Source organism: Gymnoscopelus microlampas (genome assembly GCF_963454915.1).
Source record: "Gymnoscopelus microlampas genome assembly, chromosome: 18".
Classification (NCBI taxonomy): domain Eukaryota; kingdom Metazoa; phylum Chordata; class Actinopteri; order Myctophiformes; family Myctophidae; genus Gymnoscopelus; species Gymnoscopelus microlampas.
In genome coordinates, this window is record NC_139955.1 from 28,814,001 (window position 1) to 28,838,906 (window position 24,906).

Below are 24,906 nucleotides of genomic sequence, written 5' to 3' on the forward strand. Positions count from 1 at the left end.
AGTATCAGTAGTCAGTTTCTGCCTTTTTAAACAGCTAGCCTCACGTCTTGTATTGGCTCCTGACTGAGTGAACCAGTTACAGACACTGTTGTCACTGAAAGCAACACCTGTCACGTTCTCACATCAGTATTTTTTTTTCTCTCAGCCTCATGTTCCAGGCAACATCCTCCATTGAATTGACTACAAGGGACTCAAGAGCATACAGCTAATTCTATCTACCCAAGGTTTTTATTTACCAGACGTCTAGGATTGAAACAAACTAATACAAAACAACAACAAACAAAGCGAATATCTAGCGTATCACTTTTTGGTTGTGATTTTTGGACACCCTGTGGATCAGAATGGGTTTGCGAGGCATTAGTTTTGTACTTCAGTGTTACCTAGTGCTGACAGCAGCCATGTATTTTGATCTGGGAGAGCAGGAAGAGAAATGCATCATTGAGGAGATTCCTGAGGACATGCTGGTGACTGGTGAGTCTTGGGGGTGTATTTTGCATTCCGCATGTTTCAGCAATAACACCATGTGTCATAATAATTGAAAGCACAACACATTGGGGTACAGTATTACACAAGACTCCATTACGTCTACAACTTGTAGATGTATCAGTGATATACAGTACAGTGCATTTAAAAGTTTCAGTCTTGTGGCTAGTAAAATATTAATTTTGAGTCAATCTATACAAATGAATCAGAACCAGCTTTATTGTCACATCCCAGGTTTACAGACCAAGAAGTGGATGTTTTTTTTTCTTTCTTTCGTTTTCCCCATATAAATGCAGTGTACTTTAATGTAAAATGTAATACTATTTCTGGCTTGTCATTTATTTGGTTGTTACAATTTAATCTGTTTCATACAGTTAGTAATGTATTCAAGACAAACTAAACCAGGACCAAGTCAGGGGCCAGTCTGGAGTCCAGACCAAGACAGAGGGTGGGGGCCAAGACTGACGGGGGGGGGGGGGGGGGGGGGTGAGACAAGAGACATTATTGTGGGCTTCAATTCCATTTTGACCATGAGTATCACTTTGTGTGTGTGTGCGCGCGTGTGCGTGTGTGTGTGCGCGTACCTCAGGGTATTTCTTGCTGGAGCCATGGGATTTACAGCAAAAGATGAACTCCCCTCACCTGGGCGTCACTGTGAGAATTCAAGACCCAAACCATGAGGTACAGGAATGAAAACTGTGCATCACCAAACCTGCAACATGAAACTTGTCTTATACACACAAACTGTTCCACCCCTTCAGAATGAGATCAACCCAAACAGTACTTGATGCGAGTTATTAATGTTAGTACTTTAAGGTTTGTGAGCTGTTAAGCTGGTCATTTTAGCATTACAACTTTTGATTTACCGTATGTACAGAATATTTCAAGACCAACTTCTTTTTTAAAGATTAATTTAAACGTATAGCAGTATAGAAATAAATGCATAAAAATTGTTGTATAATAGTATCTCCCCTGTTTCCTTTGCCTCTTCAGATGCTGATGACTAAGCGTTTCGGTAAAAATGGTAAATTCACCTTCACCTCTCATGCCTCCGGTCAGCACTACCTCTGCTTCCAGACCAACTCCACCAGGTTCTCAGTCTTTGCAGGAGAGAGGCTGGTGAGATCTATGGACACAAACACAATATATATAATTTAAAAAAAACAGCCAGCTGATGCCTCTCTATGCTGTATATATTCTGCATATATAGTTAGGATTTTTCTTGACCAGCTATAACCCGCATTTCCACCCACCCGGCCTATTGGACTGTGGCCATGACTACATACAGATCCACAGAACAGATCCCACAGAACCTCTGCATTGTAATCCATTCAGGCTCGCGAGAACAGATCACGTGGCAAAATACAAATTAACAGCTTACATTTGTAAAAAGTGCAAAATCAACTTCCCCACGACGGATACACGGAAGTCATTTTTGTTCATTTTTATAAGTAGGAATATAGTAGGATTTGATCACTGGAGACAATCTGTCCAGTTGTGAATCCATAGAGAATAAATACATTTCATACTAATCAATTACAAACATTTCTGATAATATGCACACACCCTCCTCTATCTCAATCCTGTGCAGAAGCTTCATCTGGATGTTCAGATGGGAGAGCATTCCATTGACCCAACTGCTGAGAGGGCCAAAGACAGTCTAGAAACCACGGAGAACAGTCTCAGGCATCTCATAGACCAGATCATGTATATCACAAGGCAGCAGGAATACCAGAGGGTAAGCTCTGAGACAAGTCCCATGCCCTGATTGGAACATAAATATATAAATGCATTTTCTTTTTCTTCGTTTCGAGAGAGTAGAGGGACAGGAAACTCAGGGCAGAGAGAGGGAATGACATGGGTGACACGATCTCCCGCCAGAATCAAACCTGGGACATGGCAATAATATGGCTGAGGTAGACCACTGTATCCGGTAGACTAGGCCACTGTATTGGTATGTCGAAAGTCTTGTATTTTATGTGGTTCACAGACCAACAGATGAAAGCAAAATCTATGATTATAAATGTACTATTTCAGGTCATGAGAGTAAATCTTAGGACATTAATATGAATACAGGACATTTTCTCTATTTGACTCAGGTTAGGAAAATGGCTCTTGTTATGAGGCTTTGCACCTGACAGTTTGAGTGCTATAGCCTTTACCAAAGAAAGCCAATTTCTGTTGCAAAAATGACCTACTATTACACTTTTTATTTTAATTGGCCTCAATATAGCTGTCCAAAACAGCTGAAAGAGAACAGCATATGATGATGTACATATTACATAACGAGAAAGTAAGTGCAAATAATACAGTACATTGTGAACTAGTTTAATGAATGAATTCAAGCACTACATTCCATCTCACTAACTTTCACATTTTAATAACATCGGGGGGAAAATAACTTTTAGTAAGAGAAAAGTAAGAGAAAACTTTCCTCAAATTCTGCAAAAGCTGGTCTGATGATGATGCCGTCATTGTTTTTTGCTTATTTTTGGGGGAGAAAATTCAAATTGTCTTCAATACCGTGACACAAATACAACTTACAATTAGTTTCCCAGCCTAGTTGAGCAAACGCTCATGTGCCTTGCACCCGGCCATCATCATTCACACCCATACTTTCTTTTCCTTCATTACATGTAGGAGAAAGAGGAGAAGTTTCGTCAGATCAGCGAGGACACCAACGGCAACGTGCTGTGGTGGGCTGTGGTTCAGACCTCCATTCTGCTGTCTGTTGGCTGCTGGCAGATGAAACGACTGAAAGACTTCCTCATAGCCAAGAAGCTGGTCTGATGAAGACCTTTAACTTGTCAACACTGTCTGGCTTTCCACGCTTAATAACTTGACGGCATGAGATGCATTATGTAAACCAACAAGCAGTAATAAAAAGTCACATGAAAGTGCTGATGGCTGGAAGATTCCTCATACGTACATAGGCCAAGCTCCAATCTTTCATTCTTACGACGCACTTGATCTGCACTAGTATCACTTTAGTCTTATCCAGGGGTCTTCAACCCTTTTCAGGCCAAGGACCCCATAGCTGAGAGAGAGATGAAGCAGGGACCGGCACTACATATTGTATACATTTGTGTTGCAGGTTAAACTTTTTCATAGATGGCTTCATAGACTTGTTTGACATACATTATATTTTCTATTAATATGTTGGATTCATGTTAATGTGTATTTACAGACAGTTAACCTTTCAAACCCTCAATAATTAGTCAACTTGACTGTTGGCTCTGTACTTGGTCTGCTTTTTTTTCCCTCTACACCAACTCTCCTAAAATTTTTGGTTAATGTTCCCCATCACACAAAGATTTGGCGGACCCCTGTAGTTACTCTGAGGACCCCCCGGACCCCCTGTTGAAGACCCCTGGTCTTATGAATGGTCAATATGTATATTTTCTATTTGAGTTAAGAGTCCCATGGGGCAACACACACATGGCTAGTTAGTGATAAAATATGACTATAAATGTAATGAATAATTGCCACTAATGAAATTAATTAATAAGCAGGCTATGTGGAAAAATAACAACCCGCAGATGTAATGTTTTAAACATTGCATTTGCAGGTGGTTTATTTTTCCACAAACAGTAAACGGTTTACTAGTGTTTGTCAGTGGTGGAAAAAGTACTCACATTCCTTTAAGTAAAAGTATCAATTATACAATGTAGAAATACTCTGTTACAAGCAACAGTCTGGAATTCAATATTTACTTGAGTAAAAGTACAAAAGTATTGGCATCAAAATGTACTTAAAGTGCCAAAAGTAAGCAACGCGTTGTGAGCTTGTAGATCGGCTATTTTCAAATAGTCAAAGTTTAAATAGGGCTGAAGTGGTTAAAGTGTGTTTTGTAATAAAAATTCAAATCTACAAAGTAACTAGTACCTTAAGTTTTCAAATAATTGTACTGGAGTAAAAGCAATATTTGCCTGAGATGTAGTGGAGTAGAAGTAAAAGTACAGAAAATTGGAAACACTCCAGTAAAGTAAAAGTACCTCAAAAGTAGGTAGTAGGCTTCAGTAAATATAGTGAGTTACTTTCCACCGTCAGGCCTTGTTGACATAATGACGTAGACAAGCTACTACTGCCCCCTACTGCCTCACTCAGGCACGACAGGTGATTTTTTTTGTTTAAAATGAATAAATACATTATTTCGCTATTTCTGGTCGACCAATTAACACCAAACCACCAAACAATGAATGCAGTACGTATAGCTTGTCAGACAAATTATAATTAATCAGGCCATGTAAGTTTTCCACAAAGATCTCTTGAAGTAGTTCGCTCACCTTGTTGAAGTGAAGCTAGCTTTAGCCATCAGGCTAGCCTGTTGTGTGTGCTTGACTTATTTTTAACTCTTTGGTGCGTGAGTGTGGCACCTCAACTCAGTTATAATAACTTAACTTTAACATGGAATAACCCGTAGCTTGATGGTTTCCCCACACGTTCATCGATCATTCAGCTATTACTATATCGGTTTATCCGCGTGTGGTGCTAATCATCATCACTTCATACAACACCATCAGGTGTTATTAAAGTGGATCTAGAGGTCATGTCAACCTGGGTCTGCTGCAACTCCTGCTTCCATCCTCCCAGTGCTGACCGACAGCTGGCTATCACCACCTGCGGCCATGTTGTCTGCAGCACCTGCTTTAGGAAAGGTAAAGACATACGAGTTGGTGGAACTAAAGAAGTACTCAGATATTATAAGTATAAGTACAGTACTTGAGTAAATGCACTTAGTTACTTTCCACCACTGATGATGCTAAACTACTCTGAAACATAAACATTCTAAATTAAGAAGCTGAAGCTGGTCCACAGCATCATCAGGCAGATGGATGAGAACTTGAGGATGTAGGGAGAGGGACATCTGTTGGACTTTATGTGACATTGCAGACCCACAAAGCAATTTCTTTATCCTACTTATTACAGCCTTTATATCAGTGTTTCTCAAATTTGGATCCAGGGATCCCTGTGAGGGTTCCAGGGGGTCCCCAGGAAAATGAGTACCAGTTTAAGCACTTGAACCTTATTCTGTACATATGCTATTTGAAAATAGCCTATCAACAAGCTCATAACGTGTTGCAATGCAATATTTCGAGCTTGTAGAGCAGCTATTTCCGAGTCATTTTCATAATTTGTTTTGTCAATTTTTGAATAATTTGAAATCTTTTAACACAAATTTCTTATGGGGGCCCCTGGCACAAAATATTTTCAGATGGGAGTCCACAACCAAGTACATATTATTTGGGGGTCCTTTACATGGAAATGTTTGATAACCACTGCTTTATATAAAATGCTTATTATAACCCGTCCCGTCTCCAAGTTTATATAATTGTAACTTTTCTTTCAGGCAAGCAAGGTGAATGTTTAATATGTAAAGCCAAATGTGATGTTGCTGCCCTGTCTGACAAAGTAAGCACTTTTAATTTGATGACACAGTTTATGAAATCTGCTTCCTTACTGTTTTAAGGCAACATCAGGCATTGAAAAACACTTCTACCTATTTACCCTGCTTAATAGACCACATTTCTTTTATAATCCTAACATCTAATTAACCTGAAATGTATTTGTTTATACAGAGCAGCCCTGAGGTGAAGGCCCTGTTCATGGACATCAGCACAGTGGCAACCAAACACTTCACAGAAATCAGCAAGGTTCTGTTCTGGGCTTATTCATTGTCCCTCTATTAGATTCTCACACTCATAGTTAGTAGGATAGTAGGATTTTGTACATGCTAGTTAGGGCTGGGCAATTAACTGAAAATATATCAAAACCGACATTTACAACCAACCACTGACTTCTTACTCATGTAGGTTAATCAAATAATGGAGAAGCAGTTTTGCAACGAATCAACACAAGTCTTTTTTTTAAATATATGACTAAATCGATGAGTCTGATTAACCACAAAGTATTATACTTCGTTGTACAATGGTGGTGTATAAAAAATAGCGATGCATTGTGAGCTTAAATATCTGCTATTTTCACAATCGGAATCGAGCCAACAGTTTTTTAAGTCATATTGCCCAGCCCTAATGGCAGTATTTGTATGCTGTGCTCTCAAGTGATAGGTACTTTGATTTCGAGAAGTTATGTTATCCCTTGAGGCTCAGGGTAGTGCACACACTGCGTAGGTAGTAGTAACATCTTTGAGACTGTTTAAGAACATTAACAACAAATTTAACACATTTTAAAATTATCTTGAACTGTCATTATTGTCTGTTGTTGTAAGTGGTGATGTACAGAAGGGGTTGGCAAAAACTCTGTTACACTAGGTATATACATTGGGATACAACTCTTAAAAGAAAATTACATGGCATTGTATCGGTCTTGCAACTTCAACCAGTCACAAAAGAAAAGGGTTTATATTTTTAATACAGACTTTAATACTTTGTCCTTACTGTACCTGCTTCCATAGGTGCTAATGTTCCAAGCAAGGCATTCCAAGAGGCTGTTAAGTCACTACCAAGAGAGAGTAAGTCAAATCCAAGTTTATTTATTTATGAAGCACTTCGGTTATAGTTTTGTGACGAAGAGCTTTATTGTATACAAAGGACTCCAATACAATAAGACAAATACCATCATCAATGTTAATCAGACTCTTAAAGAGTGTAAAAATAGAATTTTACGGGTCAATTTTGACACTCTCAGAGATAAATGGACAATGAGGATTTTACTGTAAGTGTGTACTGTATAGCTACAGTCTAGGATAATGCACACATATCCAAAAACAATTTCAACGGGTGTAGGATAAAGATATATATAATATTGTCCAAGAAAAGAAAGGATTATCCACACACCATTTGGGAGCATCTAAACTTATGTGTGGATAATCCTTTCTTTTCTTGTGTGTACTGTATGACCTTCTCATAATCTTCATACTCTCATACTTGTACTAGACATTTTGGGAGGTAAGCAACTATGTTTTGGAAGTTATTTGCCATTCAGAAATACATTTTTGTCCAAATTTGGTTTAGTTTTTTTGTTTAACTGACAAGCCACTGCTACAGTAGATGGGTGGGTGGACTTCACTCTCATTAAAGCTGAACAAGTTGTATACATAACAAATGATGTAATTAATTATACATCTTCCTCAGAATCAGAAACTAGAGGAAGCTTTAGTGAAAATGAAGCAGGAAATGCAACAGATGAAGCATGACATGCAACAGATGTCAAAGTAAGTAAGCATGTTTGTAAGTTTGCAATGCCTTATCACAAGTATTCCAAAGTACGGTTTGTCAACATCCTGCTATAATGGTATGTGTCTTTCACAGGAAGTTGAGTGAGCAGAGGGCCTATATTGCCAAGCTGGAGAGCGCTCTTCAGCAGCATCAGAGGTATGGCAGGTACTTCATTATAAGACACCTGCTCTGCAGTCTCATTAGATTTGATTAAATCAAACTTTGTCTGCTTCACCTGTCTACAGAAGCCCACTTATTCCCACTATTCTCAGGAAGAGGGAGGAAACATACCTCACAATTATACTGTACCTGTCACAACTGACGGGTAACTGCGGTGGATGGCCTGTGCCCTTGGATGCTAAAGAAACATTTTAAATTAACCTAATGAGACCCTACAGCTGTATGAAGTAATTTGCAATTAGCTTGCAATTACCACTCATTCCCCACTAGGTGTCACTCTAGACACACTGTTGCAGAGGTAAAACCAAGGCTTAGACTGAGTAGTAGTAGTATTTAGACTGTGCAAGTTTTAATAATTATTTTGGAAAAAAGGTGCAGTAAGTGATTTTGGTTTGTGTTAAAATAAGTGTTAAATAGCTCAATATTCTGATATTCTGCAATCTCTTCTGTTCTCATTCAGTGCCAAAGCCCCATCGTCTCAGATGAACATCAGTCCCCATACCCTGTATGGACAGAAGTCAGGTAGACAATGGTTTAGCCTCATTATTTACTATTAGGACTATGCTATATTTTATTGTTAGAGGAGCACTTCACTAATTTTCATTCATTTTTACCTTCATATAATTGGCTCTCAACAATGCTCATTATAAGATGGCACCATACAACGTTTGAAATGTTGTTTGAAATGACCAAACCTGCCTACGATGATGTCACCGATAGGCGGGTTTCTGAACCGGGCACAGGCCTCTTACACACAGAGCATATAGCCTAGTGAAAAATGGTACCATCTAAAAAATAAGCATTAGTGAGTACCAGTTATATGAAGATACGTTGAAAATGGGTAAAGTGGTCCTTAAATTATTACCACTTTATTACCGTTTGTGTGTACTGTATCATGTATTGTGTATTATGTTCACAACATCCACAGCTTGGTTATGTTGCCAGTGCTGTCATAAACTATCGTGTTGCTTAGATTTATTGTCCAAATGCTGTTGCACAGACGTTGAGTGAGTGTTTTTGTGTGTTGTCAGTGCTGCAGATCCCATTTAACTCTCCCATGTCCATGGGCCTACGCTCATCGACCACCAATCTGTGAGTATCATCAGTTCATCACACCAGCTCTTTTCATCGTCCCTCTTCATCTCTGAATCACGCACACACTCTTCTCATTCTAAAGGAGAGGTGTGAGGGCGATGACTCAAGTCAACACCCACACACACTGTACACACACACACAAAAATGCTGGTGCCAACTGGAACCGAAACTGGTTCTTCGGAGTGATGCCGTAGAAGAACAATTTTCGGTTCTAGAAGACCAAGGTTCTTTAAAGAATCCTTTATTTCAATGGTTCCATAAAGAACCCTTAACCACTTGAACCCTATATACTTCATCGACCGGTATCTCCCAGGGCTCTGTACTTGGCCCACTCTTTTTTCTTCTTCTCCCTACACCAAATCTCTTTGTCGAAAATAGCCAACCTACTACCTCACAACACACTGCGATGTGTGAGGAACTTTGGCCAAAAAAAAAAAAAAGGTATTCGGTTATAAGTTGGTTATTGGTTCTAAAAATCGGTTTTGAAATATTTTCTGTTGATTGCCCAACCCTAGCTTTCACTCTTGCAGAGATGCTCATAGGCCTGCGTCCTGCGTCTCTGACGCACCATATTGAAAAAGGACGCATTCACGGCACCCTCGTTGCGTCCATGGGACGCACTACAATTTAGCGGAAATTACCGCGGATTTGAAGGCCATCCGTGGATTTCAAAGCCGTCCGCGGATTACAAGGCATAGTGCAGGAAACAAGAAAAATCTCGGTAAAACACCGCCGTATGGAGAAGTATTCTCACTCTGTCTCAGGGCATTGCGAGCTGCTGCTAGAGGGAGAGAGTGAAAGTGCTGCGCAACTTACAGCCCAACTTCAAAGCAAGTTAACGATGGCTCGTTGACCCCAATTTGACCACTAGGCAATCAACACTGAACAGCACTAATTAATGGCAGCTGTGATTCTTGTGTCTTTCCGTGCAGCCAGATATCAAATAATTCCCTGTAGAGCAGGGGTCTTCAGTGTTTTCAGGCCAAGGACCCCCTAGTTGAGAGAGAGATGAAGCAGGGACCCCCTCTATATTGTATAAAATTGTGTTTCAGATAAACTTTTGCTGCTCTTTTTTCCTTTTACACACCTATAACTCCAAAAATAGCCGATCTACAAGCTCACAAGTGTGAGCTTGTAGATCTGCTATTTTTGGCTAAAGTTCTCCTCAGAAAAGGGATACTAGGATTCAAGTGGTTAATGTAAAAAAAAAAATCAAGTACTACAAGTACTAGTTGTCGGATTTGGAATTGTGTACTTTTCTTTCAGATACATGTTCTACATGAATATAACCATATAAGATGAAACACGAGTTAAACGCTGTGCATTTTTGTGGGACCCATAAAATGTCCCTGGGACCCATCTAAAAGACCACCCTTGCATCCCAGGACCCATTGCATTGAAAACCTAGCAACATCACTGCTCTTGTTTCACTCTCCTCTGTTCCATCTCTGCTTTCTTGTTCTTTCTCAGCCCACTTTCCCTTTTCTATTCCCCATAATAACAACAACAGAGAGTCAGGGCAGAGTGAGGTATTTCACTACGCAAACAGCCTATATCCCGAGTTCAGCCCCATTGGCTTATGTTAGCTTTAGCTGCTGTTTAGTTTTGCCCTACCCTGAGGCGAGCTGCATCCACACACACACATACACACACCTACCTGAATAGGCTGAGTAACAGTTTTGCTTACTGCTTCAGTGATAAAGCCCTATTAGGTTTCCCAGTTACCGTTTACACAGGATTGATTGACCGGCTGGTATTAATGGTGTAAATGTTATTGTTTTATCTAAAGGGACTCTTGGTACTAATAAATGAAAACAGCATAGGTGACCCGGTGAAAGATGAACTAGCAGTGTCAGCACCACACCTCTGGGTTCATTCATTTTAGCAATAGCCATAGTAGATGTTCCCATTCAGGCATTCATCCTGCACCTGCATCTATCCTGTTTATTATGGTGTGCCTATTTATGTTGTGTTATTTCTGTATATAATGTTTCTGCCCGACAGCAACAATATGTAAAGGTTTTGATTGATTGATTGAATGATTTATTTGTTAATTAACTCAACTGTCTCTAAAGCAACCACATTCCATAGAATTACTTGAAAAATAAATACTACTATATACTATACTATATACTTATATATGGGCCTGTCACAATTATTACATAATTGGCTAATTGCTATTATTTGAGATAATCAGAATTATGTTTTATAATCGTCATAATCGTATCCATGTTAGTGGAAATAGCCATTCTACTAGCTCACAACGCGTTGTGAGCTTGTAGATCGGCTATTTACACTATTAATGTTTTTTGGAAATTATATTATAATAATATAAGTAGATTAGATACGTTTCTTTGTATATTTAGGGTGTCATTTCTGCCCTGCGCAACTTCAAAGCCAAACAGAAATGTAATTTTTATTAATATTTTCCAACGACAAAAACACAATTAAATCGTTAATCGCATTTACTTGTGTGTCATTTAATCGTAAAATAATGTAAAATTAATGTAAAATGTCATAATCGTGACAGCCCTATATATATTCCAAATAATTCTTCATGGAGTGGAGCATGGGTGCAGCAGTAGTTCAGTACATACAGTATGTAGCACACAATTCCCATAAAACTGTGTGTTTTCTCTGTCTGCTACAGTAGAAGTGACAGCATGGAGGTGGATGGAAGGACCCCCTTCCGGAAAGTAAGTTACAAACCAAATACCACGGCACCATGTGTGTTTGGTTTTGGTAGAAGCTAGTTTATAGCTTGTGTCATAGATCAGTGGTTCTCAACCTTTTCAGGCCGCAACCCCCCAAAATAATCATATTTGAACTGGGGACCCCCCACCCTGACAAGCACTTAGAATTGTAGGAGTTGAGGAATTACAGTTTGTTTGACTCGGTTCCACAGATAAATATTGTGAAAATAGCCGATCTACAAGCTCACATGAGGCGTTGTGAGCTTGTAGATCGTCTATTTTCTTTTGCCTCTTTCTTATATTATTTGACAATTTGGCCAATGTTTGACCAGTTCTTTGGTGATTGCTGATTACTTTTGCTGCAGTAATGGTCTTTCTTCCTGCTTTTTTTTTAAGTATTAAAAAGGTCCTTAAATTGTCACTTCCCCCAAAATCATGAGGGGACCCACAGGTTGAGAACCACTGGATAAACTAATAAGGAAATGAAATGTCTTATTTACTCTGTCTCGCTCTGTCTCTCTCTCATTCTCTCTCTCTCCCACCCACCCAGCCGGACCCTGTCCCCAGACTGTCGTTAATCAGTCCTCCACAGGATGGCCATATGGGTATGCCCTTTCTTGGTTTTCCCAGAAGACTTTGTGCTTTACCGCTGATCCTTGCTATAGTTGAATGTATACTGACCTTGTCGACAAAGTTGGATCTGCTATGGTCATATCTGAGACTCTGTCTCTCTCTGTCTCTCTCTCAACTCTGTTAAGGCAATATAATATACAGCTCAGCTAACCATCTCACTGACTCTCCCTCACTTTTCCATCTCTCACTCTCTGTTTCTCTCTTTAAAATTCACACACACACACACACACACACACACACACACACACACACACACACACACACACACACACACACACACACACACACACACACACACACACACACACACACACACACACACACACACACACAGAGTCTCTGTGTATGTCGCACACAGCCTGTCTCTCTTGTCTTTCTCTGACTGGTGGAATGGCAAAGGCTTAATACTGATGTTAGATAATATTTTCCCCCCAAATAATTTTTGTGATCCAGGTTTGGGGTCCAGAGCCACAAGAGGGACATGAGCGTTGAACGAATACAGATGTTTTCTGTTAGCATACTCAGGCTGATACCTGCAGAGTTCCTCCTCTTTGATTGCGTAATTTATTCCCTTAATGCAGTGGTTCTCAAAGCGGGGGTCCTGGGGGGGTGGGGGGAGTTCTCAGGGGGTCCCCAGCATAATTAGTTAATATAGCATCACAATCATTTTAACCACTGTATCCACATTTTATACATTGGCTTTTGAGGAAAATGTAAAACAATCTTGGAACATTTAGATTTTTTCCTTCCAGAGGTCCCTGGTACAAAACATTTTGAGATGGGGGTCCGCGGCCATACACATACAGTTTGAGAACCACCAGTGCCTTAATGTCCCTAACCTCTGCTGTGGCTGATGAATGGCTTGGTAGCCAGCACATGCTGGTAATTGTAGATCATCAGTTCCTTCATGTGGGTTTGTGGCTAACCACATGAACCCCAGAGTTCCCATTCTGGGTAAAATGTCATGATAGACGAAGATTCTGCGAAAACAGCAGATCTAAAAGCTCACACTTGCTGTTCGCTTGTAGATCGCTTGTACAGCTTGTAGATTATTTTCGGCAAAGAGATGTGATGTAGATCAGGGGGGAAAAGGAGGGGCCCTGGGGGACTCTGGTCAACGAAGTATATAGGGTTTAAGTGGCTACGTTAAAATGGTATGTGACATAATGGTTGTAGTGGTAATAATACAGGCTGTATATACAGTACAGCCGAACAGCACGTTGATTTAGATGATTTTAACTGCTGCTTGAAGACCATAATGTGTCCTGCCATGTCTATGCCATTCACTATAGAGCCATCATCTGTAAGTGATTTCACGTTGTGTTTATTCTATTAATTCCTCCATTTTGCTTCAGCACTGGAAGATTTTTATAAACAATAACATGTGCAGCTAGAACATTCTTCATGAAGAGGCATGACATCTCTTTGGCCCATTAACGGGGCTTCTAGCAATTCTTTATTCAGAGGGTAGGTTCTGCTACCCTCTCAGCAAAGGGCAGACTTGTTCAAAGAGGCAGATGATTAGGCCGATTCTACAAATGCACTCTAAATCAGTATAGTTCTCAAACCTTTTTTGTACCAAGGACCCCCAAAATGATATGTATTTGGCCGTGGACCCCCATCTGAAAATGTTTTGTGCTAGGGACCTCCAGAAGAGAAGATTTGTGTTAAAAAATTCAGATGTGCAAGCTTGTGACGCGCTGTGAGCTTGTATCTGCTATTTTTGAATAGCCAATGCTAAAATCTAAAATGACACATATGCTTTCCCGGTTTAATGGGTTAAACACACCTAGCCATGAGTCATTCGTTGCTATGCCAACATGATGATATTGCTTGTTTTTGCTTGTTTTTTTGTTTTGTTTTTTTATTCTCACGTTTTCATACAACTTTGAAGAAAACTCTTTACTCAGCACTCAAGCATTAATAACTGTTGTATAAAAGCCATGAGACCCTTTTGGATGTTCTTTACGGTGATTAAATACACTGAAGTACTGCCAGTGGTACTTGTTTTCACCCCGTACCTATTGCATCACTGCCCATAATTAACCATAAGTACCCATACTTACAGTAAAAAACATCCTCATGGGTTTGATTGCTTTACACTTACAATTCCTTTTGTCTATATGCCTTCAGTAAAGGGTGACCATGGGTCCATTTGATTTTGTTTTCTAGGTACTATCCCCCAACGATCGACCAGCACACGGGTCAACCAGTCAGCTCGCTCTGCCACTGTCAGGTGACTTATTTCATTCTAAACCGGCATTATTGTGACATACTGTATGTGTCAACTACTTGGTTGAATTAGAGGAACACGTAACCTCTTTACATGATGTACAACTAAGTGCATCCCACGGCCATGATGTAAAAGTACACCACCTGGACATATGTCGGAAGGGACTTACCCCCGATCCAACCCTTGATGCTGAGTGCCGAGCACGGAGGCATTGGGTACCATTTTTATTGTCTTTGTTATGACTCGGCCGGGGATTAAACCCGGACCTCCCAATCTCAGGGCAGACACTCGAACCACAAGACCACTGAGCTAGTAGAGAGACAGAGCAAGTAGACAGAAATGGTACCAGCTTATAATGAGCATTAGTAATGGCCGAGTGAAATGAAATGAAATGAAATGGAGTTACGTTTGGAGGAAAAAGGTAGTGTTCCTGATGTCTGGGTTCCTACGTCAGGAGTAGAGAACCACTGATTTAACCCCTCCCAGGTGTGACACAACCCCTCCAGTTGGTAGAATAATGTCATTCAGCCTCAGCATTACAGGTTTTGGATATAGAAAAATGTTTGAATGCTGAAATTCTGTGTGTACTTGTAATAATTGAGAGTGAACTTACATTTGGTCTTTGCTTTTCTTCTGGTCTCCTCTCCTCTTTCAGCCGTTTCCAGGGCATGCCCAATACACCACAGATTTCACATGGTGGCAGGTCCGGATGGAATTCTCCCGTCTACAAGCCCGCCTCGGCTTATAAATTCTCCTCTATGTCCAACCTGGTCTTCCCTCCACCTTAGAACACACACACGCTGGAATCCTTACATGACAAGAACATCGTCGCTGTCGGGTGGAAACCGTTACTCTTCAGGAAAGTTAAAAAAGAACCTGTGTTCTAATGGATCCAATGTAGTTATTATTTGGTCACAAGCTCTTGTAAATCATTTGAATTGGTTCAATATTTATAAAACCCACAAACTTCACTTTCAAACAGGTTCAAAAGTACAGAAAATAGCAGATCTACAAGTCCACGCGCGTTGTGAGCTTGCAGGTCGGCTATTTTCGCTACTCTTGTACGACGAAGTAGGAAAAACATTAAAAGTTTGAAATACGGAGATACAACTTTTCTGCCCAACATCGACGATCTACATCTTTTAATCAGCCTCGTGTAGTAAAATGGAAATGTTTTGATGCCAAGGTGTCCCTAAATAGTTAAATTCTATATTCTATATTGTTGTACAATGTTGCATATTGTTTAATAACTACACTCCTACTCTGTTACAGTCAATATGAGTTTGTCATAGTCCAAACAGAAATTAAAGTGACGAAATGATCTCTTGCATTGCTGTTGTTGATTGGTATGTAATATGGTTCTTGTGTAGCTAAATCCACCAACATCACATAAGCAGTAGATGGGTTACTCCTGTAATAGGGTAGATGATCGCTAAGATGGAGTTTAGAATTAGTTTTTCTCTTCAATACATGAGAATATTAGGGAAAGATTTTGTGAAAAACAAAAATGGTTTCTGTACTCAAGAGGATATCTGGATTTCCAGAGGTAATTCCTTTAAACAAAGAAATATTTCACCATTCAAGCCTCATGTCTCTATGACACCCTTTTGAGTGGAGAAGCATTTTTCCAATGTGAGTTTTGGACTGTCACAACTGGCGCCTGAAAGGGTCAAAACAAGAATTACATTCTCTACTGATTGCAGCCAGCAGGATATGACCAGATTTACAGAGACTCCTGCTTCAGTCAAACGATAAGGGCCTTGATTCTGCTGCGAACTGACAGTCCAACCATATTGATGACTTTAGCAGTCTTCAAAGCAACTGGATGCAAAGTGAGCATATAATGAAGGGGTTTCCTGACTAAATACTGTAGGCCCTATCTGTTATAAAAAGCTCTATAACAGCAAGGGGCACAGCCATAGACAGTTAGATCAAACAGATTAAACAGAGTGCAAAAATGGATTAGTAAGGTTGACACTTGACACTCATTAAAAAGGGGTGTATGTGATGTGTTTTTGAGTTAAGAGGGGCATAAGCGATTTTCTAGTAAAAGAACAACTGTTGGAGATACCAATCAGGAGAGGGAACCCCACAAACGTCATTTAACAGCTTAAATATTACAGTGTTCTAATTTTGTACGCTTGTTTTTGTTTCATCACTTCCAAATTTCACTTATTTATCATGCATGACGTTTCTCTCATCTGATTGGATAAAACTGGTATCCCGACCGGCAAATTTATTTTTTGTTTAAGAGCTGGAGAGACGGCGACAGGAAGGCCACTGTCAATTAACATTCTAGGTCAGTGCTTCCCAATTTCTTTCGCTTGAGACCCAAAATAGAAATTAGAGGTTTGCCCGGGACCCAAAAATTGCAGATCTACAAGTCTACAACATGTCGGAGCTTGTACAGTAGATCTGCTATTTTCACTAGGCAACTCCTAAAACGTTTGAACGTCTTTTGAAAAATCTCAGAAAATGTGAAATTATGCCTTTTTAAAATTTTCATTAATCTTTTGAAATAATGTAAACAAATGTGTAGGAAAATAATAAATACATCATTTCTTGCGACCCATAAAAATGTGTCTGCGACCCACACATGGGTCCCGACCCACTGTTTGGGAAACAGTGTTCTCTCGCAATGATAGCTCTCTGCATATAGAGCTATTTAACACTTACACAGTACATATCAGTTGAAGTGGTGACATAAAGGGGAGCTGATGCAGGGAGGCAGTGACGACAAGATGTGCCCAGACAGGTAGACTCTCTCTCTCTCTCTCTCTCTATCTCTCTCTCTCTCTCTCCCCTGGTAAGCCCCACCATTTGACTAGCGTGTCATTCTGGTGAATGGTTTCTTTTGAAAAAGGCTCAGGTGTGTGTGTGTGTATGCGCGCGCACACGCGCACACACACAGGCATGCACACATACTTTTGTAGGAGAATGTGAGTACTAACGTATGTGTGTGTGTGTGTGTGTGTGTGTATGTGCTGGCTATTGTACAGAATCACCAGGCCTGATCTCCTCTGTGCTCCAGTGGGATTTGAAGTAGTTTCCTGTTTTTTAAACGGTCCACTTAGAGAGAAATGGCTCCCTCAGGCTAACTAAGCTGTCATTGTGTCACGCAGACAGAGGGTGAGGAGTAAATCAGAATATCCTTTACACACACACATACACACACGCAAATCAGGAGCAGGCAGACACACACACACACACACACACACACACACACACACACACACACACACACACACACACACACACACACACACACACACACACACACACACACACACACACACACACACAATGACACAACCTTGTATTTCTGTCTTCGTAAGGGCCTTTGACTAATTTCCATTGACTGCCGTTATTCATTATTTCACCTCTAACCTTACCCATCACCACTACAACATTAATCTTTACCCAGTGGTGTAAAGTAACCAAGTAAATGTACTCAAGTACTGTACAATTTTCAGTACTTTTACTTCTACTCCACTACATCTTAGAGGCAAATATATATCCTTTTACTCCACTACAATTATTTGAAAACTAGAGTTACTAGTTACTTTGTAGATGTATTTATTATTACAAAACATACAGTAATCACTTCAACTCTATATACATTTAGGCCATTTGAAAATAGCCTGCTATTTTCAAAAGATTTTTATACATTTGAAAACTTGTGAAGTGGGACATTCTGCATAATGAGTACTTTCTACTTTTGGTACTTTAAGTACATTTTTATACCAATACTTGCAGTATTGATACTTTAGTAAGAAATGTGAGTACTTTTTCCACCACTGCCCTAACCTAACTCTAACCCTAAACCTAATGTCCTAACCCTAAAACAGCCTCTTGAAAAGTGAGGACCAGTCAAATGTCCTCACTTTCCGTAATTTTCCTCAGCTTTTCGGTCCTTGTGAAGACGATTGGTTCTCACAAAAGTAGAACTACAAGTGCACCACGCACGCGCACACGCACACGCACACACACACACACACACACACACACACACACACACACACACACACACACACACACACACACACACACACACACACACCCCTCCAGGGTGTACAAATGAGCCCTGCCACTTCAGAGTAAAATAAAACTTTTCTGATGTCAGCAGTGATTCTTCAGCAGTATATTCCCACAGCCTGTCCTTATTCGGTGTGTGCGTGCGAGCACGCGCGTGCCTGTGTGAGAGAGAGAGAGAGGCTTCTCTTTTAATATGATCCAGATTTCACACTTTGTCACTGAGTATTTTGGTCTTGAACTTCTAGTTGGGTAATTGTAATCCCCTGAGGCATGACATGACATGCACTAAATGATTTCACACTCAGGCTATTTGTCTTCGTGAAAGATGTCAGAAACGGCACATTGGTTTTGCGGATTCACCTAGTCTGCAAGTTTTTAAGTTGAAAAAGAAAAAGAATTAAATAAAACAGATTGCTTATAAAGCTCTTAGGTCGACATGTTGCACCATACCCTACTGGGTGGAAGTGTTACCCAATGTCTGTGGTTTCCAGTGGTATAAAATAACTAAGTACATGTACTCAGACAAGTACTGTACTTAAGTAAAATTTGTGGTATTTTTTACTTTCTTCAGTATTTACAATTACTTTTACCTTTACCCCACGACATCTCAGAGGAAAATATTGTACATTTACTTTTGCAATTATATGAAAACTTTAATTTCTAGTTACTTTGTAGATTTGTATTATTATTATTACAAAACGCACTAAACACTTCAGCCCTATTGATTGATTGATGTACTTTATTTAGTAAGACATGAGAACAACAGTACATGGAAGTACAAATTCACAATACAAGGTCTACTAAACTGGAAGACTCATAAAAGCACTGAGCTTGTTTCAAATGAGTTCCCCATGCACACAAATCATGATGACATATAAGAGACAGACAGATATACACAACTACTATAGAATGTCATACAATCAGTTTACAGGTTACTGGTATGAAGAGTGAGAAATATGTACAAAAGGAGAAGGAGAGAGGGGGGGGGGTAGGGGGGTAGGTTAGGTTAGGACTTACAGGGGCCATTTTCCAATTGCAGCCTCCTGAAGGTGTATCTTTAGGGCTGTTTTGAAAGAGAGTAGGGTTTTACACTCCTTTACTCCTTTTGGTAGGGCGTTCCACATTTTTGATGAATAGCATGAGAACGAGTTACTTCCCTTTGTTGAGCCAAAAAAGGGTTGGACAAGGTTTGTGGAGCTGCCTCTGGTATTGTGATCGTGGACATCGTTAACATTTTGGAAGTATTTTGACAAATACAGGGGGATCCCAATGTTGTGATATATCTTGAAGACCAGGCCCATAGCAAGTTGCTGTACTCTGTCCGCAACCCTAAGCCATCCAATCCTATCAAAATGATCAGGGGTTAGATGGATTTTGTAGTTGAGGCCAAGAAGTAGCCTTACAAGTTTGTTTTGGGATGTTTGGAGCCTTGTTTTTAAGGCCTTGGTGGTGTTGTGATACCATGAAGTACATGCATAATCGTAATGACCTTGTATGAGGGCCACTGCAAGAGTCTTCAGAGTCTTCTTACTGACTTTACGATCAATACTCCGCAAATAGCGTGTTTTTTTGTGGACCGTTTTGATCGTTTTTTCAGCATTTTTGTCACCAGAGAGGTCAGCCTCCAAGATAGAGCCCAGGTAGGTAATTTCGTTTTTTCTTTTGATGATATCATCACCCGCTTTGATCGTGAAGCTCTCTGCCTTTCTGAGGTTAGGAGTGGACCCAAAGAGGATGCATTCCGTTTTGCCCAGGTGTAATGAGAGCTTGTTGTCGGAGAGCCAGATGCAGATCTTGTTGAGTTCAGAGCTGAGAGTTTTCTCAACCTGCAGCCTGTCCCTGTCCGAGACTAGCAGGGCCGAGTCATCTGCGAACAGGAACAGGTTGCAGTCGCAGGCTGACGACATGTCATTCACATATATCAGGAACAGTAAGGGTCCTAGTATACTTCCTTGGGGAACACCACAAGTCACTGGGAGGGGGGGGGACTGGGTGCCGTTTACTTCCACCACTTGCTCCCTCCCTTCCAGGTAGGATCTCATCCAGTTCACTGATGTGTCATCAAAACCTATTGCTCTGAGCTTATTGATCATAATCGGGTGATTAACGGTGTCAAAAGCCTTCTGGAGGTCCAGCATGACCATGCCGCAATATTTGCCCTTTTCAATCTCTTGTTTGATAGAGTCGTTCAAATAGAGAAGGCATGTGTCAGTGGAGTGGTTTGTTCTGAAGCCAGATTGGAATTTGTAGATTAGATTTTTCTCGGCAAGATACTTGTCGACCTGTTCATAGACTATTTTTTCCATGACTTTCGAGATGGAGCTTAGAATAGAAATAGGGCGGTAGTTGCCAGGGTCTAATTGGTTTCCTTTTTTGAACAGAGGGGTCACCCTTGCTTTTTTGAAGTCGTTGGGGACCTGTCCCTGTGTGGTGGAGAGGTTGAATATGTGGGTAATGATTGGAGCAATGGAGGCGGCTGAGTCTTTTAGAAATTTGGGGGGGATATTGTCGAGGCCTGTGGCTCTGTGTTGATGAAGAGCACTCAATTTTTTAAACACCTCTTCTGTTTTCACAGGGGAGAGTTTAAAGTCATCTTTGCAAACACCCTGTTTTTCGTAAAATGAGACAACATACTCCTCACCATATCTCCCAGAGTGTGGAGGAAGTTTTTCAACCAAATCTGAGGCTACGGTCGTGAAGAATATGTTGAGGATTTTACTCACTTCGTGTTTGGATGAAATGAGAGTGTCATTCACCTTGAGGCTTAAGTTTGAAAGCCTGGTTTTCAATTTTTTGCTGCAGCCTAGGAGGTTCTTGAGTAGCCTCCAAAGCTCTCGTGGTTTTTTTTGATTTTCCTCAATCTTGTCATCGAGGTAGCTTTTTTCTGCTAACAGGAGCATGCTATTTACCTTGTTTCTTAGCTTGTTTTTTTCCTTTTCAAGTTTTGCTACGTGGGATTCGAGACCTTTGTTAAAACATTTGGCTAGTTTGATCCTACTTTTATGAAGCTCAGAACACTTTTTGTCTCTGACTTTCATGGCAGTAAGGATGTCCGAATTCATCCATGGTACCGAGCAGGTTTTGACCCTGATGGTTTTCGTGGGAGCCACACTGTCCAAAATTTGAATGAATTTGGTTTTGAAACAAAGCCAGGATTCGTCTACCTGTGTGCTGTTTAGAACGTCGGACCAATCCTGTTCCTCCAGTCTGTGATCTAAGTCCTCACTCTTATAATTTTTGAGGTCTCTGATTGTGACTGTTTTGTGGTAACCGGTCTTAGGTTTACGTTTCTTTCTGGTGCAGAAGATCATGTTGTGATCAGATATGCCACAGGTGGAAACACCACTATTTAGGATTTTTTCCTTGTCCGTTGTTAGAATGAGATCTATGGTAGTTTGAGAGGAAACACACAGCCTTGTGGGCTGAGTGATCAGCTGGTGGAGTGAATGCCGATCACAACACGCCTTGAATGACTTATACACTGACGCTTCCTTGCGGAGTATGTCAGTGTTAAAATCACCAAGAAGAATCGTCTCCGCATGGTCCACTTTAGCTAAGCATTCATCAAGTCTATCATAGAAATCAGTCTGGTTAGGAGGTCTGTATATGGTACCGACTAGCACAGGTTTGGCATGAACTATACATATTTCGGCCATTTGAAAATAGCAGATCTACAAGCTCACAATGCGACGCATTGTGAGCTTGTAGATTTGGCTATTTTCAGAAGATTTTCTTATACTATTTTAACTTGTGAAATGGGACATTCTGCACAATGAGCACTTTTACTTTGGTACTTTAAGCATAATATTTTCATAACAATACTTTTGTACTTTTAATCAGGTACATTTTGAACATGGGACTTACTTAATTCTACAGAATTAATACTTTTACTTAAGTAAAACATGTGAGTACTTCTTCCATCACTGGTGGTTTCCTACTTCTTCTCATGGTTGTCTAAAAGTAAAACCCCTAATCAGCAGGTTTTGGGGCCCCTGCCCTGACCAAGACATTTGTAACCCCATGCTCCACTTTATGCAAACATTCGCCTTGTTATCTTAATAATAATACAACCGGGGGGAGCAAAGGGGTTAGAGTAGTTATCTTGCAACTATTGTGTCCAATTTCAAAGCTGTTTGGTGGGTCCAGACCGGGCAAGATGATAAGCTTAATAATGCCTGAAACTTCTCGGATACCTGAAACCACCAGTCTGACAGAACTGACACATTGTCAAACCACTGCAACAAAGTAACAGAAAAAAAGCATGTTTCTTTTTAAAATAATTGAGGAATAGATCACTCTGCTCTGTTAAGCATCAGTCACATCTGTAGAGTTAATTTGCTATTTTCAAAATGTTCTATATATATATATATATATATATATATATATATATATATATATATATATATATATATATATATATATACTGTATATATATATGATGCAAAATCAACTAACTTTGCTGAGGACACCGCCTAAAGGACACCCTGGGGGTCCCCGGACCGCACTTTGAAAAACTAAAACGACAGACAGGAATGCATGACTGTACAGAATTTGTCGTTATAAGACTGGGCCACTAGATGGCGTCAACCTCCGTGGGTACCTCCTCTCCACCACAGTGTGGGGGTAACCCTTATGACCACAGCTTCCTTCCTAACGTCCCGCATGTGAAGGCGGACAAGCTTTGAAGGGGCCCGGCCTTCTCTGACTGTCCCATGCATGCTTGAATGATGTCAGCACGGCTGTGGAAAGATTCCTTTCCTGTTGTGCGTGTACACACACACGCACGCACACACACACACACACACACACACACACACACACACACACACACACACACACACACACACACACACACACACACACACACACACACACACACACACACACACACACACACACACACACACACACACACACACACCGTGTCACATAAGCAATGTCTCACACGCTCACTTTTGCCATGCGATGCACATATACTGTATAGGCTACACATGGACACTTTTTCCGCACATATCTTTGTACACACAGTAACACATGCTCACTCCTATCTCTCTCTATGACACACACACACACACACAGACACACACACACTTGGCAGGATGTGCAGGGAGAAGAAGGGGCCGAAAGACAACACCGAGATTAGGAGGCTTTTGTCACGGCTCTGTGGCAGACATTAAAGGCCTTGGCTCCCTTCCCCTCTGCCAGACTTCTCTCTTTTCTCACTCTGTTCGTCCGCATCCCTCTCTTTTCACAAGGGAAGGTAAACATTTGGTATGGAGGGAGGGAGGGAGGGATGGAAACCGCCTGCTGCCCCCTTTTAGCCTCCTTTTTGTCTCTTTTTGTTGTCTTGGCTTTAACGGTGGCTTTGTGGCCGGGAGGACAGGAGGAGAGGTATGCAAACAGAACAGAGCATCAATGCTGCCAGGTGTGTGTGTGTGTGTGTGTGTGTGTGTGTGTGTGTGTGTGTGTGTGTGTGTGTGTGTGTGTGTGTGTGTGTGTGTGCATTCATGCATCTGCACTTGTGCGAGTCTTTTCAAACTGTGTGTGCACAACTCATGCATCTCTCCAGTGCATATAAGCTTGTATGTATGTACATTACACCGCATGTGCCCCCCATGTTTGTGTTTACACATGGACAATGGTGTTTGTATGTTCCTTTCCCTGTTGCGTGTGTTTGTGTGTGCACACGTGTGCGCAATCTACAGTCGTGCACGTGTCTTCATGCACATCTAGAGTGTGTGTGTGTGTGTGTGGTGTGTGTCGATCTGTTTCCCAGGTGTTTCGGCATATGTGTTTATTTCCCAGGTGTCTGTGAGAATGTTTGTGTGTGCCTCTGCCCAGGTGTATGTGACTGTGACTGTGACTGTGTGTGTGTGTGTGTGTGTGTGTGTGTGTGTGTGTGTGTGTGTGTGTGTGTGTGTGTGTGTGTGTGTGTGTGTGTGTGTGTGTGTGTGTGTGTGTGCGCGCGCGCGCGCGTGTGCGTGCGTGTGTGTGTGTGAGTGAGAGAGTTCTTCATGGTCACTGACTCCATTCACCTGAGAGCTGCATTCACAGTGCCAGTAAAAAGCCCTGTTGGACAGCTTCTCTTCATCACCAACCACAGCTGCTGTTGACTCAACGGCACAGGAATCTCCTCAATGGATTCACACCCTGCTGCCCTGCCAACCCCCCCCCCCCCCTCCCTCCCTCTGCATGAGCGGCAAGGCCTGCAAGACCACGAGGTCTGAATAGCTGAGGGCTTCACCCTAAACAACAAAAAAGGAAAAGGTTCAGTATCACAGTTCCTGGAATCATTTTGGTGCTAGCTTATCCATTTTTGTATAGGATCAGCTTTTCACATGAATATTTCTACTGCAGAGCACAAAAACTCTTTCCC

The 24,906-nt window shown here is 40.9% G+C and overlaps 2 protein-coding genes across 2 annotated transcripts; both read left to right on the forward strand.

The window, feature by feature from the left end:
• Positions 1 to 341: 341 nt before the first annotated feature.
• On the forward strand, positions 342 to 3,273 carry LOC311033510 (transmembrane emp24 domain-containing protein 11; the record flags this gene model as incomplete). The annotated part of the gene is made up of 5 exons (XM_084041030.1): positions 342 to 471; positions 1,073 to 1,164; positions 1,477 to 1,602; positions 2,075 to 2,221; positions 3,124 to 3,273. 5 exons carry the CDS (start codon positions 342 to 344, stop codon positions 3,271 to 3,273), a joined length of 645 nt encoding a protein of 214 aa, XP_083897156.1.
• Positions 3,274 to 5,032: 1,759 nt separating this feature from the next.
• rnf212 (ring finger protein 212) lies at positions 5,033 to 15,283 on the forward strand (the record flags this gene model as incomplete). Its single annotated transcript, XM_084041747.1, has 9 exons — positions 5,033 to 5,141; positions 5,834 to 5,895; positions 6,063 to 6,137; positions 6,899 to 6,955; positions 7,578 to 7,657; positions 7,755 to 7,817; positions 8,302 to 8,363; positions 8,873 to 8,933; positions 15,151 to 15,283. The coding sequence occupies 9 exons, from the start codon at positions 5,033 to 5,035 to the stop codon at positions 15,281 to 15,283; spliced, it is 702 nt and encodes a 233-aa protein (XP_083897873.1).
• Between the last annotated feature and the right edge of the window lie 9,623 nt (positions 15,284 to 24,906).